Genomic DNA, 20,228 nt, shown 5'->3' with positions numbered 1-20,228 from the left:
CACAGTAGCATGTGTGAGTATATCCAGCGCGCACAATGACTACATATTAACTCACCCATTCATCCTGCCACAGGCAACGGGTACATGGAGGCCAGCAGGGATTCGTTCCACTCAGGGACTGTTTTTCACATTCCCAGACAGACCCACATTTTCTTCACTCCAGAAAAATGTGTGGAAATTTGTTCTGCATAAGTCAACAAAATAAAAAGTTAATGTGCGAGAAAACAACATTCCTTTCAGCAATGACACTTCATCGAACCGCCACAGTGCCCTACAACGGCAGAGATTAACCTCAGGAGCAGTGGAATTCAGCAAAAAGGCTTTGAAGTGGCTTTAGTTGGTATTTGTGGAATGACAATGGTTCACATCATGACTGGAAAGGGTCTCTCATATAAAAACACAGAATACATCACCCAGCTTGGTAGTTCTCAGAGTGGTGGTGCGTCTTTCAGCTCACTGTTGTGGACTCAACTTGCTCCTATTGCAGTTTAGGAAAAAAAAAATGAAATAAAATGTTATTTGCTTAACCTGCACCAAACTGCACACAGGCCTGACAACTAGTGGACGAGTATAGTGCATTTAGTCCATAGACTGTATATAAAGCGTCTCCACTTCATCCCACTATCAGGAAATAAAGCTACAATATCCATTACACCAAAGCTGTGATCTCACTCATTTTGCACCAGTCTGCACTATAACAATTAACCAATCAGGGGTCAGTCTCACATTTCATCTCGTTTTGATAGCATCAGATAACAAATTAAAATCAAAGGTGAAGACTTGGACAAACATCGGTGAGATAAGAAACACCTAGAAATATGTATTTAACGTGTACTTTCTCATTTGGTACATGCCACATAATATGTAGGAGGAAGGATTTATCACCTATACTGTAGCCAGCCACTAGGTGGCAATCAAAATGTTTTGGCTTCACTTTTGTGGAGCCGACGTGTCTTCTATCTTTATCTCTATCTTTTTAACGCGATGCAGTGGTCAGTGTTTTGATTACAGCTCGTTTATGCTGCCCTCCAGTGGCTAATATCCAGGCAAACTACGAACTCACAAAGCCTTAATTTCCTTGCAGAGGCAGAAATACTAAGAAAACTCTCCAGACAACACATGCACTGTAAATACACACAATACAACCAAATAGACAATGCATAGTTAAACTGATGTTAATAATGTTCCTGTGTTGTGTGTATTTGTGTGTTTTTTGTGAAGCTGCAGTGTGGAGCTGTCGTTCATGTGACATTTTGTCATTTGAAGGTTTGTTAGAGTTTATACAGACAACGTGAAGCTGTTTGTTGTCTCTGATTAGTTCCTTCCTAAACAAACTGCCCTGTTTGAAATCACTCAACATTTATTTGTTCTTGTGTAAACTGAGCCAGACGCTGAGCACCAGGTCACAACTTCTCTACCTTCATGCCTCGACTATCAGAGCTGATTCAGGATCAGGAGCATCTGTCAGAGACACTCCTCTCATTTACAACACTCAATATGAATCGCAGTCTTATTGTGTACTTGTACACAAAGAAAGCTGGTTAGATGGCAGGTAATAAAAAAAAATTCTGAACTGTCTTCTGTGCAGAATCTGGTAAAAAGTAAATTGCTCTTTCCACAGTGCAGAGGGCAGAGATTTAAATAAAAGGCACATTTTATGAGGCACTTAGCGAGACAATCACATCAAGAGAAGAGAGAAACAAAAACAAGCACAGGGGAAAGTAATTGCAGCATAAAGCACTACAGAAAAAGAGAATATATAAGAAGCATTACTGTCGAGCCAAATATTTCTCCAAACGGCAAATAAATATTTGTTTGCAATTAATATCATAATCATAATGAATTCAGGTCAGTGAATAGGAACCCGTTAATGCAAAAAAAGCTTCCTGGCACAAACCCTGAAACATTGAGGTATTGCTGCATTCACAGCTATTAGTCACTTTCAAATTTACACCAGCAGGGTGCCAGCGGAGGAAACATATCCATTTGATATTCACAACCCATTTGCCTACACAGTTGTTGGCTGACAAAGTTTATTGATTGGATTTTATGTGTAGCAACCACTTTTCCTTTTAGTCAAATTAGCAGAACTCGATTACATCAATCCCGCCGATGTCGGCCGGATAATTCATATCTTAATTGACAGAAAAACAATTTACATTTGCTAATGGCTTCTCCAAATGGATTTCTGTGTGCGTTTGACAGCATTAGCTCTGCCTTCGCCACGTATACGGCCCCTGAAACACCAACGAGGGATTGGCCCGGCTCCCCTACGTGCATTTAAACGCTGACAGTTGACCTGTCATGAAATTTTACTTCAACTAATGAACTGGTTAATTCCACTTAAACACATTTACGGCTTCTTTTTTTCCCCAGTGGCAATACAATGCATCAGCTCTGTCAATGATTACACATGAAATCAGGTTACTTGCCTTTCTCCTGCAGGATGCTGTAAATCACTGTGTGCAGCTGCAGCATGTAATGGCTCCTGTAGACATCTTGCTTTTCACTCTGTAAAGATTCAGGAGAGATGTTAGATCCTCCGCGGACGCAGGCGAAGCAGCTGTGGAGGCGATGGTGATCAGTCCTGACAGGTAAAATATGAGCACACTGGCCTTATGAAGGACACACACACACACACACACACACACACACACACACACACACACACACACACACAGAGACACGCACACGTGTAAACCTCAAAAAGAAGCGTGTGTGTGTGTGCAGGCGTGTGTACGCACTGGGCATGCTGAAGCGACCTCAAAGTTCACAGGGGGGAAAAAATAGGAAATGGTTCAGTGCTTGTGTGGGTTAAGCTTTCACAGTCGTCTCAGTGACACACTAATAGCAGGTGCAGTGCATATATGTGCACTTAATTCACTTTGTGTCTCTGTGCATGAGGAGCACACCTCCCCTCTCTCCTCCGCTCCATCACTCAGCAGCCAGAGCTTTCAGTTAGCTCCTCAGCTCTAATTAACTGCCAAAATATGAATGTGCTAATCTGGGCTCTAAATCTTCAGTTCCACTGACAAAAGCTTTTACAGGCTGTCACGGCTGCATGATGAACAGCAGGCCCGCTCGCTCGCCTAGAGGACACAGTGCCATCTAGGGACAACGGCTGGCAGCTCAACAGGCTTTCACACAGAGCATGGACGGAGCATTGAGAGTCGTGTTTTTGTAGAAAACCTCCACATGCATTAAAATCTACAGGTATTTTTGGGCAATTTAAGATGCTACAAGGTGTTTACTGACCGACTGCAGAGTGGCAGTGTGACCATGTCTTTGAAATAGTTTATCACTGGAGTGCAACAACAAGAAAAGAAGAGCAGGTTTGTTTTTTCAGATGAGACTGAGCTGCTTCACTGATGCCCTGCAGTCGAGAGCATCAACAAGGCTGCGAGGATCAAGACAGAGCATCTATGAAAGTGCACGAGTACGTGGGTGCACATTTATACTGTATGTGTTCTGTCTCCGTCTGTATGTCAGAAAGTGTGTGTGTGTGTGTGTGTGCTTTATCCACTTACCAAGGAGACAGGCCTCCAATCTGAGCTTGACAGTGTGATTGGATCCAGAGAGAATCCCAATGAAGCACTGAGCATCTCAGCGGCGGCTCCGCTCCCTGGGGCCCCCGGACGCAGGCCGGCCCCCGGCCCCAACCCATTTAGACCAGATGGAAAGTGAGGTGGGCGAGATGGGAGCAGGCGAGTGAACTTCAAAATGTTTCAACTACTGTGAAGGTGACTGCGGCAGAAGCAGCAGTAAATATGATTTGATGGTAAGTGACGGAGGCAGATAATTGTAGAGGCCGCGTAGAGGGAGCTCCGTGCAGCTTCAATCACATGAGCTGTTTGAATTCATGAAGTCACATCTCAGGTTTGAAATATGATGATAATTGACAGCAACAAAGGAAACAATCCCCTAATCAGTGAGATATTTTCATCAAAATGGTCAAAAAAAAGACTTGAGCAGTTGCTTGCAAAGGTGACTTTCCTCCTGATAACACAAACACTCCGAGTCCAATGCTGAATTCCACATGAGGCCTCCTGCCTCTCACCAGCCAGTCATAGCAAACAACAACCTGAGTTGCCAGGTTATATAAAACTTTAAAAACATCCATTTGCTTGTCTTGGATTTCTGGGATTCATGTGAGGTGAACAAAAACAGGTTGGGTTGAAACATGTACGTGAATATGTACATGTCAACTGGCTCTGAGTGTTGTGAGTTGTGCAAAGAAACATTAAAGTTAATACATGTATATATGTGTACACATATATATATATATATATATATATATATAAAAAAATGTTGATCCGAGTAAGAAATATTAAATTTTACTCACTTGAATGTTGTGATGCACTTTAAGGAAAGGTTGTGTGAGTTCATGGTATAATAGCCAGATCTGTTCACACCTTTACTATCAAATAGCATTGTGAGGCTAACAAGCAGGATGTATTGACTATGATTATGTTCTTACCTAGTCTAATTAAAGTTTTACTGTAAAACTTTTTAATGCACCAGTTTTTACCATCATTTATTTCCCCATAGCTTTTCTAATCTAGCTCTGCTAACCACGTTTTATTCCTACTGCTGCAGTCAGTCACAGACGGTTGCACCGAGCAGGTTTCGTTTCGATTTATTCGTTTTGATTTATTTTAGTAGATTTCATCCAAAACCCTGTTTCAAAATCAGTGCAGTATGAAATAAAAGTATTATAAGCTAATTAGAAAAGTACACAGGAGAATTAAGAGGAGATATTTAGAGCAGACTCGGCCTGGAGGCCTGAGTCAGAGCCCACATTCCGCTCTACAGGCTGATCGCATATTCATACGATGCAGCGAGTGGTAAGTGATGAACTAACAGCACCGAAGCTGTGACAGCCGCGTCACTCAGGTCAGTTCACATTGTAACTGTCCCCGTCTGCTCGAGCTGCTGCGTGTGATTTAGCTCAGAGCCTCACAAGTGCAGATGACACTTGAGCGTGGGATAAAGGACGTGAAGAGGCTCCCGCTCGCCGCGCCAGGAGAGGTCATCCTGGCTGCTCCTCCACACCTGTCTGCCATCAAACATGGAAATCTCCCCGCTTAGCCGTGACTATTGCATATTCCATGAGAAAACAGTGTGCTGCACTTCATCGCGTTGTAAAGTGGGTTATAAATACAAATTGTTGCACAACAATCGCACAAAAAAACTATTTTTTTATCTTAACTCTAATCCCAGGAGAAAATGAGGTTGATACGGAGACTCCGCTGCAATAACCCATTCACTTATTGAACCACAGCAGCTGGATACACTCTCAGCCTGCGGGCTTAAACGAAAAAGCAGAGCACGGTTGCTTGATTGAATGGGTTTGTAATGCAAGCCAAATAGGTTTGTTCTAATGGGAATCAGCCTCGTGACGGCTGCAGAGGCTTACAGCAGCAGTATAACAGCAGCGAGCAGCGGTGGCAAACACCCCATCCCTGTTTGATTGGCTGTGAGAAGCACCAGCAACACTAAGGGGTTGCTGTGTTTACTAATAGTCGTTTTACTGGGGTAATATTCAATGAGCCTTATCTTTAGAAATCACAGTGTTTCTGAGAGAGTGTGTGTGTGCAGTGTGTGACCGACTGTGCCCGTTCAGGTGCTTTTACTATGTCATAAAAGTCTCAAGTGTCTCCACTGTGACAGTGCTTTTAAAATTAGAAGTTCTACCATTGTGCCCTCGAGCTAAACACTGACCTGAATATACCTGAATACAACAGAGACACAGAGAGGAGTAACAACCGCTCCCATCTACTGTGGTTTCAGAGAGTATCCAGACCCCCTCACATGTTATGTTGCAGACTTAAATCAACATAAAACGAAACTTTCTACTGAAATTCTTAAAACTAATACACACAATTCAATCTACAACTAGAAACCTCTGCCAAGGTCCAACATCCTTTAGTGAAAATACATTTAAATTCACTAGATCCAGATTTTTGCACAGATATCACACATTCATAAATATCAGTCCCCTAAATATGTTTTTGAATTATTCTCTGAGAAATCAATGGACATGCTTTAAAACATCCGATCTTATTTAATGAGTTCTTACTTGGGTCATGTCGCATCCTTCTAAGTTGGGTGGAAATCCGCTCAGTTGTTATTGTGTAATCCTGTTTAAAAACAAAGAAACAAACAAATCACCACCAGACAAACGGACAGGGGTAAACACACACACAACCTTGTTGGTGGAGGTAGTTTATACCCCACAAAACCCTCAAGTCTTCTTGGGTAAAACACGACAAGCTTCACATACCTGGATTTAGGGATTTTCTGCCGTCCCTCTCTGCAGATCCTCTCCAGCTCTGTCAGGTTGGACGGTCAGCGAACAGCCATTTTCTCCTTAGAGATGTTCGATTAGGTTTGAGTCGGGGCTCTGGGAGCATCACTCAGCCTTGTCCTGTACTTAGAGTCATTGAACCTTTAGCTCAGTATAGGTCCTGAGGGCCCTGGATGAGGTTTTTCAATCAGGATGTCACTGTGCTTTGTTATAAGACAGGTGAAGAGAGAGTCCTGGTTTTATCCAAACATGACCCGTAGAACTGAATCGAATCTGGTTTCATCAGACCAGAGGATCAAGTTTCTCACAGTCTCAGAATCCTTCAGGTGTTTTCATGAGTCTTTCACTGAGTAGAAATTTCCATCTGGCCATAATCACCAGGATCTCTAGAGCTCAGCCACAGTGACCATCCGATTCTACCAAGGCCCTTCTCCTCTTTGGCCATTTCAGCAGAGTCTAGTTCTAGGATGAGTCCCTGTCGTTCCAAATCTTCCATTTAAGAATTATGAAAGCCGTGTCCGGTGCCAGCTGGACCAACACATGGAGGGGCTAAGAAAAGAGTCAACCAAGTTCCAGTTTTCCCTATGAAAGCACATATTGCACTCAGAACATTTGATATAGATTCAGATATGTATATTGAATATTCAACAAGCTATAGTAACCAAAAGGAAATGTTAATAAACATCTTTCAGCACTGGACAGCGCCCACGCAGCTACACTTCATAACACACACATCGAAGAGCAGAATAAAAAGAAGTGCAGTTATTCCATATGCTTAACAACACAACTGTGCACATTTTAATATTGGTTCAGGGGAAAAAAAGGCTAACCACAGAATCAGAATTTAAATCAAGAATATCCAAAGAGCAGCCACAACGACAGCCATGCACACACTGTAACTGGTTCTCATCACAAGTACAGTTCTTTGGTAAACAAGAATAACTTTCACCCTTACACATGGGCCCACCGCAATGTTACAGAATAAATGTCTTTCATAACCTCAGATCTCATGCCGTGATATGGTACAATCACGGCATGAGAAGCCTGGGATAGAGTCCATGTTTGGTTTCTAACTTTCAATCTGTCTTTATGATTTATATATTAATTCTGCAGACGCTGTCTTTCACCTCATGACTTGGTTTTTGTGCTGGAGTAGATATTGTCAACTGTGAGAATGAATATAGACCATCCATCCATCCATCCATCCACCCATCCACCCATCCACCCATCCATCCACCCACCCATCCATCCTTCTTTCTATAGCCACGCTTTCCAGCTCTTCCTGGGGGATCCAGAGACGTTCCCAGGCCAGGTGGGATTTGAGGTCCCTCCACCAAGTTCTGGGTCTATGTGTGAATAGACACAATACTTTTCAATTCACATCAATGAGTTGAATTTACCACATGTAGACTTCAGGTGTAGGAATACAGATGCAAAAACGAACTAGAGAAATAGGGGAAGTGTCATAACAAAGAGTCTTTATCAGTTCTGATAAAGAAAAAAAAATTCTTTGCTCAAGGTTGCAACGTAAAAAAATGTAAAAAAAAGTGAGGGCACCTGAATACTTTCTGAAAGCAGTGAATTACCTGTTCTCATACTTAGGTCACTGGATAACAACTGGAGCAAGTCCATGAAAACTAAGCAAACACCATCTGCTGAAGATGATGTGGCCGACAGCTTCAGAAACACGAAGGACATCAACCTTTTGTTGAACATCTTTTATGCCAAGCTCATCCTTCAAGCATGTTGTTATGATGAATAATCCATTGAACACACCACAGACTTAGCTGCACTACCTTCCGTTGCAGTGACATGGAGGCAGAAATACGACGCGCGCAACCAACTCTCTATTGTGTCCCTCAGGAGGTAGAGCAGCTCCTACACTCTGAACTGAAGTGTCCTTGAGCAAGACACTGAACCTTAACTTGCCCCTGATAACCGAGTGTGAATGGTGTGTGATGGAAGAAGTGTTGTGTATAGAAGCTTGTACGGTTAAAGCTTTGAGTGATGGATAGGATTAGAAAAGTTCTGTATAAATGCTGATCATGAAGCTGATTAGTCAAACACCAGTACTGACACAGTGCAGAGATGATCTGAGGAGCTGAGCTGAGGGCAGGTGATACATTCACATTTGCAGGGACTCTACGTCAGTCATGTATTAACACTTGTATTTGTGTCATGTGAAAGGGTGTTTGCGTGTCTGAATATGTTCTGTGTTGATTGTCAGCTCCGAGCGTGCATCACCCTCCTAATGACCTCAGCCTCTCTGCATCCGCACGGACAGAGCTTCACTCTGAGTCCTCGAGTATCGATCTGAGCTCCACTGACACATTTTTAACAACTTTGACTGTCATGCTGCAATTCATCCTGACAGGCTCAGACAGATGTGTGTCAGGTTTCTCGTGCTTGTGTAAATGCAGATTACAAACCCCCTCTTTTTTTTCTCTCCGCACAGAGGCTTGTATTTTCCTTTGCTAGAAAACAAACACGCAGCGGTGGAAAGCTCTGAATTTATTCATTACCATCTCTCAGGCTGACAAAGTGGAGGAAAGCTGGACAAATGATGGGGCAGAATGTAAATGGGGGAACTAGTCTGCTGGGAGCAGCAGGACTGATCTATGAGTTTGCATGTGTTTTGCAACCTAATATAGCTTAGATAAGCAGACATTTTCCTAGGGACGTAGTTACAGGATAAAGAAGAGCATTAGGAATCCAGGGTTGTCTCTACCCCTCTGTGTGTGTGTGTGTGTGTGTGTGTGTGAGACACCGAGCCTGCCAAATGTGATTTATTTACACAAATGAGAATATATGAAAACTATGATGAATGAGAGCGGGGAATAGCAAAAACTTTGTGCCAGAACATGATCTGAAAATTTACGTCTGAGCAAATCTTATTGCTGAATTTCGCTCAGCTCTCGTCTGACGTATGAAATAAGAGACACCAAGTTGAAACACCCCTAAGAGTTCCATTTACAGTCTCCTGTAACGTTGGCTACAGGTAAAGAATACATATAAAACCTTAAGTATGCGTAAGAAGTACAGTCAATCTGTGATCTTCAGTATTCTCATCGGACGACCAAACTTAGAACTAATGTAGTTCTTAAAGGAGAAACAGGGAGTGAGCAAAGACTTAAATCATTGTCACAGCTCAGCTTAGTGGAGCTTTGTTTCCTCCGGCTGCAGTTTCATTAAAACACCGACACATTTTGTCGGACTGGACAGCAAATCACCTGGACAACAATTTCTGCGTCTGACAAAAAAGTCTGCTTTTAAAACGAGTCTCCTTTTTGAAAGGGACGTTGGAAAGATAACAGTGCTGTTTCTTCAGAGGATGAGCGCTGAGCTGAAGTACGAGCAAAAACGCCAAAACTCTCGTAAGCTTTTATTTTTTGATATTTTGATATTTTTTATTTTATGAAGGAAGAAGAGTACCTAGCTTGTTTCTCCTTCTTCTCTTTGAATTTTACAGGCTGCTGTACAAAGACACACAAAAAATATGTTTTTAAAAAGAAGAGAATTTGTGCTGCTCATGACAATCAAAGTTCCAGCTTAATATATTTCCTCTTTAGTTTGGGAAGTTACATGTTTATTTTAAGTACAATAAGAAGCATGAGTGCATTAAAGCAATTGTGCAACTTTTTATAGCAGCTTCAAAATGAGACACTAACTTGGAAAAGGGCGAACTGTGCCACTTTCATTCCGACTCATTGGCTCTTGCGTTATTTGGTGAGGGGGGTACGACCTTATGTCACGTTATCTCTCAGACTACAGAGACAGGAATGGTCTGTCCCACAACCAAGCCAAGTAAAATAGTGAAACGCCATCAATTCTGTTATCAGTTCCATGTTTGTCTGTTTTTTGTAGTTTTATAACAGTTTACTAAAATCTGTATCAATGATTGAGGACGACAACACACAGAGATCTTGCAAACTCTGCAGGCCGCCACAACTATTCTCTGAAATTTGAAGCATGACGGCAGCAGCATCAAATGTTATTTACTTCAGTTGTACGTTCTGTCTGTGATGTTAAGATTTTTGATTTGTCACTTTAACAATGTGCAGCCTGTCTGAAGAGCTGAACAAAGTCTGGAAACATTTGGCTCAAGATTATGTTCAAGTTAAAGAAATGTTTACAGAGCAGGTGCTGTGTTTACGCCACTGAAGTCAGGCAGCAAATTAAAAGAGGACGTTTCTCTCTGGTGTGGCTTAAGGTTGTTTTCTCTGATGAGGGATTTTAGAAAAAATGCAAAAGATGTACCAGTGGGAATAGCTGGAGTTTCTCTGCTGTTTCAAAGCAGACACTTCAGTCTGAAATAGAGGGGACATCAAGTGTGCTTATAAACAGACAGTTAGTTGCATGGGGATTTATTCATAGTGCATATACTTATTTTGCATTTCATAAAAAATAGACATCCATGTGTATATACTGCGTGTAACAAAACTCATCAATACATTAAAAAATGTGGTAAAAAAACAAGATTTGTCACATTTTCATGTAAGAGACAACCCAGAATTTTAGCGTTAAAAAACACTGCATATTCTTTAAAAGGCACCAGACTTCTGTTTGTGCAGAGTTAAGGCCTTTGCACATCAACTGCGACTCAAATAACTGCAAATAATATTGAGATTGTGTCTAATTATTCAGATTATTCAGCGAGGTGTGATGTAGAAAATGAATTATGGAGAAAAAACTCACCACTGGAAAACCCAGATGGGATCAATATCAAGCGATGAGGATCAGGTGCTGATTTCACCTGAATCAGGAGCTTAAACTGTACCACAGCTGGAATTATTATCGGACGCCCATTGCACAGTTTGAAGAAAAGCTGATGCTGGGCTGTTTGTTTTTTTCTTTTTAATTGGACGTTTATTTGTAAATTGTCCCTGCTGTGCACGTTTGGTCCATTCTTTTTCTTCCAGTTGGGTCACATGTGTCTTGATCTTGGTTTCAAGTCAGCTACATCCTCATATCTGTCTAACTCCAGAAATCTCTGTCTGTGGCTCACATATCTCGCGGCTGTTCATCTCATCGCCTTTACACTTGGAAAGTGTGTCCTTAAGGCCCAAAGAAAGGGCAGTGTCGAATATGGTGCTATTTGGACACACGTGATAAATTCTACTTTAATAGACTTTGAACAAAAAGATGACCTGTAGCAGCATTGGGTGGAACTGTGTTGTTGATCATGACAATAGCACGTTCACGTCAACAAAACAACTGATTATCCAGTTCAGGGTTCTGAGTCAAACTTCACTGAACTTTGAATAAACAGGTGAACAGTTGTTTGTGCAGCAGCTGTGACTTCAGGGTTCTGTGGACTGAGTCCTGCAGTCAGTCTTTACTCGCTGCAGCTCAATTACTCAATTACTTAAGAAAACCGCAACCAGCATCACCACAGACCAAGCAAACAGCGCATTCTAGAAAGGCAGGTTTAGAACGGCCACTGTACAGCTCCTTTTAAAGACAAAAATAACTGTAAGCAGTGGCTCAAGTCAAATATATTAAAGAAATCGACAAATGTTCAGAATGAGGAGGTTGTTGTTGCTTCAAAGTGTGACACTATCAACAAAATGGATTCTGATTGGTTAAATGAGAGAAGCAAATCCTCAGAGAAACTGAAATGTGAAATCTTTCGAAAAAAGTAAAAAAGTATTAGTAATAAATGAATCCTAAGAAAAATATGCGTTATGTGTGCAAAGGCCTTAACTGTGTCAAAATCATTTAGCATAAACACATAATAAGAGGAGCACAGTTTGGTTTACAAGATTTAAAATAGCTGTTGAGTTAAAATGTTGTTAAAATGGGAAAAAACAGTGAAACGATTTTGGTTGAAACCCTTGAAATAAATTCCCTTCAGGCTCTTATAAATAAAAACACTTGATAGTAGTTCCTCTTTTACAGTGTGCAAACATATCACCTCCTTTAAAGTGTGTTTGAAATCACTCCCCTGCTCTCGAGCACCTTCAGTGTTTGCCTGCTTGAGGTAGTCGAGGAGGATTAGTGTTGAGTGCGAGGCCTTCGAGTACAGTCAAGTTTTTTTCTGGATGAGCACTGGGCAGGTACAATCAGCTGTGTGCGTCGCTGTGTGTCCATGTTCGAAGGGATATAGATCGGGGTTGAGCTAATCTGTGAGTGGTTTGGCCCCGTTGACTACAGAGTCGTCCAAGTCCGAACTGCTCAGGCGTTTTTGAGGTGCTGCGGCAGAGAGAGACGGTGGAGGGAAGCCGAAAGAAAAGACCGAAAAAAACGTTACATCCCCAGTGTGTCAATCACCCAGTCTCAGACTTAAATAAAACATTCCTTGTTATAAATCTTTGCCTCAATGTTAAGCAGAACCTCTAAATGTTACTGCTACAGTCGTCATGAATATGTATGATAACTGTATTGTCTGTTAACACTGGTATCAAACAGTCATCAATATGTTGGGACAAAATCATCAGTGGACTGTTAGAACACTGCTCAAATATCTGTCAGCAGCTTAGTGAAGAACTACAAGTCTGTGACAGTGACACAGACACACACAGACACACACAGACACACACAGACGCACACACACAATGGAAAGTGTAATACGTTGAGTTGTGCATACCATGGTGAAATATATCTTGTATTATTATGTACAGATCACAGCTCATTACCATCTCCAGTACAAACCATATAAAAATTCATTTTCACATGATCAAGCAATGCACAAATTCATGACTGCCATCAAACCACCTGGTAGACAAGCTGTCAGAACACAGGTTTAGCAGCTTCAATACATAAGTACTCACACAGTGTGTCACACTTCAGCGAGCTGCTGAGGAATGTGCCGGGGCCTTTGATGGAGGAAGAAAGAGCAGCAAGTCTCAGGCTCCTGGACGTGGCGTCCAGCTTCTCGTCCTGGGAGACAAGGGGACACAGTGACAAGACTTAACAACAACAACAGACAGCCACACCATAGCAAAGCGAGGCTGTGATGCACATTAAACACCAGAAATAAAACAGCTGAATATAAAATATCGGAGCAGGGATGTGTATCCTGCATTTGTGCAGTATATATATACCTCAATCAGGACTAACCTTTCTATCACATTTATACCATATGATGACAAATGACTGGTTAATCTAAATGCAGAACTGCACTTCATTATGCCATTGTCTGACTTCATGTTTACGTCCTGATATATATATAGATATAATTCCTATCATGTCATTGTATAAAGTATTCTTTTGATTTATAAAAGTTTCAGGTGATCTGTGAAGTCCTATAGGATGCAGAGATGACCTGAACTTTTATTTTTTTACAAATTTTCTGACTTCTTCATGAAATCCCGTGTCGCATGATACATGATAAGATTGTGTCCTCAGCCCTATTATTTGCAGAGATGTGTGTTGGATCATTTTTTTGTTGAACTTCACTGACTGATCAGCTCCAAATGTTAATCATCTGGAGATGCTCTCTGATAAAACCAGGCCGTACTCACAGATATGCTTATTAGTTTGAGATCTTTACCAGTCGCGGGTGTGGCCTGGGGATGGTACCAGTACCAGCATACCTGCTGGCTGTTGCCATTTTGAGTTGTCTGATTACTTACACATCATGATGTGATGATGAACAAAAGGTTTTTGTGGAAATCTATGAACAATCCATCCAATAACTGGGGAGCTGGTGACAAAAGACTGATAATGACTATGTTTACATGGACACTTGAATAAAGTCTCACTCAATCAATCGACAAACAGCAGTTACCTTTAAACTTGTAGAATAACATCGGACATAACGACGTGAGTCATAATCGGGCTGTATGTTTTGTAACATGCAAACAGAAATGTGAATTAAATATTCTATTATTGGAAACATCATAATCAAAATAATAGTTAGTTATAGTTATCAATAGTTTGAATATTCATGTCCATGTACATAAAGTAAAAAATCATTTTGGATGGCTTAATTTCACAGTGTAAAATATCCATTGTATATTTGTCACTGGTGTTTATATGTGCGTTTCTCTAGATTGTGCGTTGGAGTTCTAATGTCGGGGGGGCAACACCAGATCAATACTCTTTACTGGCTTCTCCTGTTAGATATTCACAAGAATCAAAAAACATGAGCTGTTTGTGGCCTCAGGTCCAAAGACAGCTTCCTCCTGCATATCCAGATAAAGCTTTGACCAGCGCTTGCATGAATGCGTCCAGATAGCCCAGCTACTTTACACACGCACACACACATATCTTGGTCAAAACACAAGCAGGTGGAGATGCAGGTAAACCGAGATAAACAACCACTTTGGTGGAGTTCAGTAACTGTTTCACACTGTATCCCCAGGTGTGGACAGAGATGTTTTTATAGTACTGCACTTTCCAGAGCACACACTTCACACATTTAATGTACTGTAAAATCTGAGTTGTGAGGCAAATCTTGTTGTTCTCAAAAAGGCTGTTTGGACATCCTAAGATTAATGTTCGGTTAAAGAGAGTGATTTGTGAAGTGTGCGCACACGTGTATGATAAACGCTTCTTGTACAGACATTTATTTGCTTGTAAACATTCAGACTAAAGTGTCCAAGTCTGAGCAGAAAACTCTAAATATTTTGTGAATCTGTTGCAAGCCTTGCCAAGTCACTGCTGAAGTTTTGACACATGTGACAGATGTTTTTATCTTGTGTATTTAGATCCTAAACATTACAGATGTCCTGTGATTTCCGGTAAAAGCATCAACCAAAAAACAGACAAACCCCTGCTTGAATAGAGCTTTAGAAATTCAAACAGAGAACCATTATTGTATGTGCAGGGCTGTTTGTTGTTGTTTGCATTGCTTAGTCTCATCAAGATGGAAGTCTTGTAAAGACATTCCATCCATCGTTTTTCCTTAAACAAACCCCGGGTGGGCAACAGCTATTAAGCTAATGCAATCTTCACTTACCATTCGATACGGGAGTCATTTGGCAAACCAGCAGGGTAATCTGGCAGATTAAAACCATTTAAAAAGTGAGTGTATGGCTGTTTTGGGGAGGCTGCATACTGCTAATGGCAGCTGTCAGCAATGATGTCTTGATGCCTCCCTTGACTGCTCTATAGCACAGAAGATGACTGTGGCAATTAAGAGTGACTGGTGAAATTCATCTGTTGTTTGACTCTACGTTTGTGTCACTGCTCTGGCTTGTCTCACTCTGTCCATCCAGGATGCCAGCGAGTGAAGTCAGTCATTTATTCATATAGTTGTATAATAGGTGCGCTACACACATTGGCATCAGTGTGGGCGAGCTAGACTAACAAATGGCTCTCGATGCCAGGATGTCCTCATTCAAATGGCTGCTGTTCGAGAAAAGCTGTGCAATTAGTGACTGAAATGGAAAAAGGTGTAGGTTGTTGTTTGGGAGTAAGAGCTCTTGTAAGGCAATATAAAGCTTGTTGTCTGCATGGGTGTGTGTGTGTGTGTGTGTGTGTGTGTGTGTGTGTGTGTGTGTGTGTGTGTGTGTGTGTGTGTGTCATACTCTGTACTCTTGGATTTGGCGTTTGGACTCGTCCAGCTGGTGCTGCAGGTCCCAGACGATCTCTTTGTATTTGGTGTAACGCTGATCGACCATCTCCCTCTGCCGCTGTGACTCCTGAAGGCACAAATGGAGACTGTGTCATCATAACTGAACAATACACAAATTACAGGAATATGTGGCAGAGAATGCATTTAAAGTCTGTTCCTCTGGTTTTCTTCATCATGTTTATTAGATCTCTCACTGATTTCATGTTTTATTCTACCTGAGGTTGGTGATTTGAACAGAAAAAAAATAGAGTTGATGTAAAAGCATAGAAAATCAATAATAGATGTTACCAGTGAACCCACCTCTAAATCTTTGAAGTTGTCCATCAGACATTGTTTTTCAGGAATTGACTCCAGGTGGTCGAGGGCTATTCTTGTGTTCTGGAAACGACCCACAAAAAATCTGTTATTTCACACAATATTAGGTCTTGATTTGTTTGTCTCCAGTCATTTAAATTTGTAAAAAGAAATACTAACATGAGCAACTGTAAATATATCTAACAGAGAAATCAATTGAAATTATTCTTGAAAAAAAAACATATTTAAAGCATAACATTGTGGATCATAAGCCACAGTTTTAATGTTATGTTTTTATATATAAATGCCCTCAATTATCTTTAAAAAAAAAAAAAAGAAGCAGAAGGCACGAGACACTACAAGGGTAAATGGAGGATGATACATAGATAAATACCGGAGCATTCTCTTAATTCCCTTAAACATCTCTCTGTGTTCCTTTCTTTCTTCTTTAACACCTCAAAGTTGAGATGAAAGTAAAGAAAAGAAAGAAAATTCAAGAAGTAATGAGGGAATATAGAAGTGAAGAATTGATGGAGCAATGATAACTGATAATGAGAGCCTGGCTGATATATTGGTACGTTGATGACGGGTACATTAGCATTGGCGTATATATATTTGGAAAGAATTTTGTTTATCGATAGACTATAATGTGGCAAAAGATGCATGCTGTGATTTAGAATTTTTTTTTTTTTAAAGTTAAAATAAGCACATAAAATTTTTTTTAAAAAATTTGTACCAAATGTTACTAGGCAGGTTAACGTGAACAATCAAATGCAGAGCAGCAGGTCTTTACTTGTCGCAGCTTAGTCGCTGAAGGTCACTTTTACAGTTTCAGAGAGAAAACTGCAACCAACATTTGCACAGGACAAGTAAACAGCTCATTACAACAGGCAAATTTAGAACAGGAACTGCACAAGAAATATAAAATACAAAAAAATGCTGAATCTGTCAGGCTATACTGAGGACAGAGACAGCCACACTTTAACCATTAGAGGTTTCAATTTTCATTCTCATCTGCTACTCAGTGGTGTGCTGAAGGCCTCTCAGTAACCGACATGATGTCATAGTGCCTTGTTTATCTTGTTAAAACACATTCATGATGTTTGATTAACAATGAAGTTTCAAAAGCCCACACATCTCATTCAGGTAGAGCATATAAGCATCAAAGAACCTAGTTGTTACGAGGCGTAATGCTGATTGCTGCACTGAATGGCACACTGACATACATACATACTGGATGATCCCCACCTCCCAGCCTGAGTGGAGGATGGGTCGATGCGTCCTGTCGCTGTGTTGTTGTGGTAAGCAGAAATGATTTGACTTGATGGCGGTCTGAGCTATTTCCTCCTCTTTCTCACAATGGCTAATTAAGGGTTGAAGTGGTCAAGCGCAACATATAATTGTGATGGATAGACAGCATGCGTTAGACAGCTTCATTTATTTATTTATTTTCAAGAGAATAAAAAGCACCTGGATCAATATTACCTTTCAGCAGTGCTGAGTGATTTTGGGCTGACATGTAATAGCTGATTAAGGATGTTAGTGGTGGACATTAACTGTTCGGATGGTGTGGTCAATACTGTATTATCAGTACAGCTCCCTTTTAACTCTGTCAGTAAGAGTTATGATGATTAACAGAGGTCTTGACTAAAGCAATCATTTCCAACCCTGTGCTGTGTATCGTCCTGTGTTTGCTGCTTAACAAACAGCCTCAGGTCAACCTGCTAAAACAGCTTCATTAAATCAGAATGATAGCCAACATGACTTAGACTATTCAGTCCCGCTTTAGTAGTTTAGGACACTCCCCAGTATTTCCAATTGATTATCTAGACTGTGGCAGCCCACCCCACTTCATAATGAACCAAAAGCATTCTTACGTTTCTCATAATACCATGAGAGATCTCTAACTTGGTGTATGCAGCGTTTTTTTTGCCACACACTTGCTTGCACTGTCGCACAACCGCATGCTTGTGCTAGCGTAAATTGGTCAAAACACAGGTGGAGATGCAGGTAAAGTGAGATAAAGAGTTCAGTAACTGTTCCACACTGTATCCCCAGGTGTGGACAGCTCTATGTGTATCAGAGATGTTATTTTAGTACTGCACTTCACAGAGCACACTGTGGATCTTAGGATGTTTGGACATCCTAAGATTAATGTTCGGTTAAAGAGAGTGATTTGTGAAGTGGGCGCACACGTGTATGATAAAAGCTTCTTGTACAGACATTTATTTGCTTGTAAACATTCAAACTAAAGTGAACAAGTCTGAGCAGAAAACTCTTAATATTTTGTGAATCTGTTTTTACCGTCCACGCAGACGGTCAAACGTCATAGTGTCAGCTCCACTTGTGGCATACAATGTAGTTCTCTCTCCCAGCCAACTTATCCTTCACTCTTTAGTCTGTGTACCTGTCACTCTGTATCTGATGATTCAGACAACAACTATTATTATTATATGAATTGTTGCTGTGAACATCAATACCATCTTTACGTTCATAATTATGACTGGTATTGTTTTCATTGTAACTATGCCTAGTTATAATGAAAACAATAACACTTGTTTTCCACCCATCTCTCCTCTCTTCCCGATTTTTCTCTGTTCACCCCAACCGAGATCTGGGATCTATAAATATGCCAATATGGCCCCACTCCTGCTCCTTGTTTCTCCACCCTCACAGCTCACCTGCAGTTCAGGAGCCTTTACCTGCTACTGAGCTCCACCCACAAGCTGACAGGAATTGTTCATTAAGATTAAGGGGGAAATACTCTGCCACGAAGCTAACTGATTATTTCCCTCAAATGATGTCTTTTATCATACGAGAAGGCACACAGGGAGACATGTTTAACCATGTTTTAAAACTTGATTATCACCAGAGGTGGAATTTCAGGTCACCTCATAAATTAACTGGAATATACAGCAGTTTCAAATCTTACCATCTCTACATCCAGAATGCGGTCCTGTAAAAAGGCACAAACACATTGATATTACTTTGTATGCATAAACAAACAAAGAAAGACGCAATGCTAACAAAATGAGCTGGTAGTAGTTGCAAGACAATGAGTCCAGGTAACTGCTCAAAATGGTGGATTAGCAAAGAGAAAGCAAGCGTATGTGTGTGTGGGAGACAAGTGACAGAGGAGAGGAATAGTGTACCAACAAATGGGTAACAAGGAAGGAAAATGCAGGAGCTTGTGAGAGTCTGGAGCACACAACAGGCTTCTTATCACAATTACTGACACACGCACACACAAAGACAAACTGCTCTCGTCGCTCCTCCAGCTCCTGACTGATGTTCTCTCTCTAACGATACATAAGTGATGCTATGCCTCTTATCTGCCACTCAAACACACACCTGCGCTCCGTCCCCCAACCGGCTGCCTCAACCTCCTCTGCCTGTAATGTGTTGATGGTTTGTAACGAGGGTACTTTCTTTTCTTCTGCCCACCCCCCCAACTGTTCTTTTTTCGTCTGCATCCCTCACTATCTGTCTTCCCTCGCTACATCTCTCTCTCCTCATCCTTCATAATTAAAAGCTCGGCTGGGTCTAAGAGGGCTGATTAATTACACACAAGCTCTGGCAGGTGCCATTGTGCAGCCACAGATGGGACCCTGCAAACCAACACACACACACGTGCACGCTCAAGCAGGCAGAGAAGCCCAATTGGAAACTGCGATTGCTTAGCAGACATTTCAGTGTGTGTCTGTGTGTGTGCGCATGTGTTTTGCTGTTTAATGTTGAGTAAAGGGCCAGTGAGACGCTGGGGGCCAGTCCGCTCCAGACTAGGTGAATTGGTGGCCTGCCAAGCGTAGATGCTGCAGTTCTGAAAGACAGAGACGAGGCCTCTGGTGGCTTTTAAACTCCAAGGCCTCATGTCTGCAGTAATTAGCTACTTGTTCAAGCAAGGCTGCAGGGAGTCTGTCAGGCCCACGGCTGTGTACTGCTGTTTGTAACACCGTATCACAGAACTCAGATGACTGAAGGCCAGCACTTACTCAAAAACAAAAACTAAATGGATATGCAAAGAAGAAAAAGAATTTGGAGCCAAAATGGTGTATCAACAAAAAGAGTACCAGCTGTCGTGCCAGTGAAATTAGGCCACATAATAAA

General features: G+C 41.3%; 1 protein-coding gene across 16 annotated transcripts in view; it reads right to left on the bottom strand.

Moving 5' to 3' along the window:
* Positions 1-20,228, bottom strand: part of LOC109632577 (centrosomal protein of 128 kDa) — a 62,663-nt gene that overhangs the window by 10,169 nt on the left and 32,266 nt on the right. For 11 of the 16 annotated variants that reach the window (XR_011239258.1, XR_011239245.1, XR_011239249.1 and 8 more), the window contains 8 exons: positions 19,054-19,077; positions 16,128-16,205; positions 15,781-15,894; positions 13,078-13,186; positions 6,284-6,889; positions 3,528-6,140; positions 2,433-2,511; positions 56-478 (listed from right to left, as the gene is read on the bottom strand). Coding sequence is in view for 2 of the 16 variants with exons in the window: in XM_020091938.2 (XP_019947497.2) it covers positions 12,426-12,499; positions 13,078-13,186; positions 15,781-15,894; positions 16,128-16,205; positions 19,054-19,077 (399 nt within the window). In the remaining 14 variants the exon portion in view is untranslated. The other 5 variants (XR_011239247.1, XR_011239246.1, XR_011239257.1 and 2 more) reach the window with 5 other exon arrangements.

Source organism: Paralichthys olivaceus, chromosome 19, assembly GCF_024713975.1.
Source record: "Paralichthys olivaceus isolate ysfri-2021 chromosome 19, ASM2471397v2, whole genome shotgun sequence".
Classification (NCBI taxonomy): Eukaryota; Metazoa; Chordata; class Actinopteri; order Pleuronectiformes; family Paralichthyidae; genus Paralichthys; species Paralichthys olivaceus.
The sequence above is the reverse complement of the archived record's forward strand: the minus strand, read 5'-3'. Positions and strand labels throughout refer to the sequence as shown.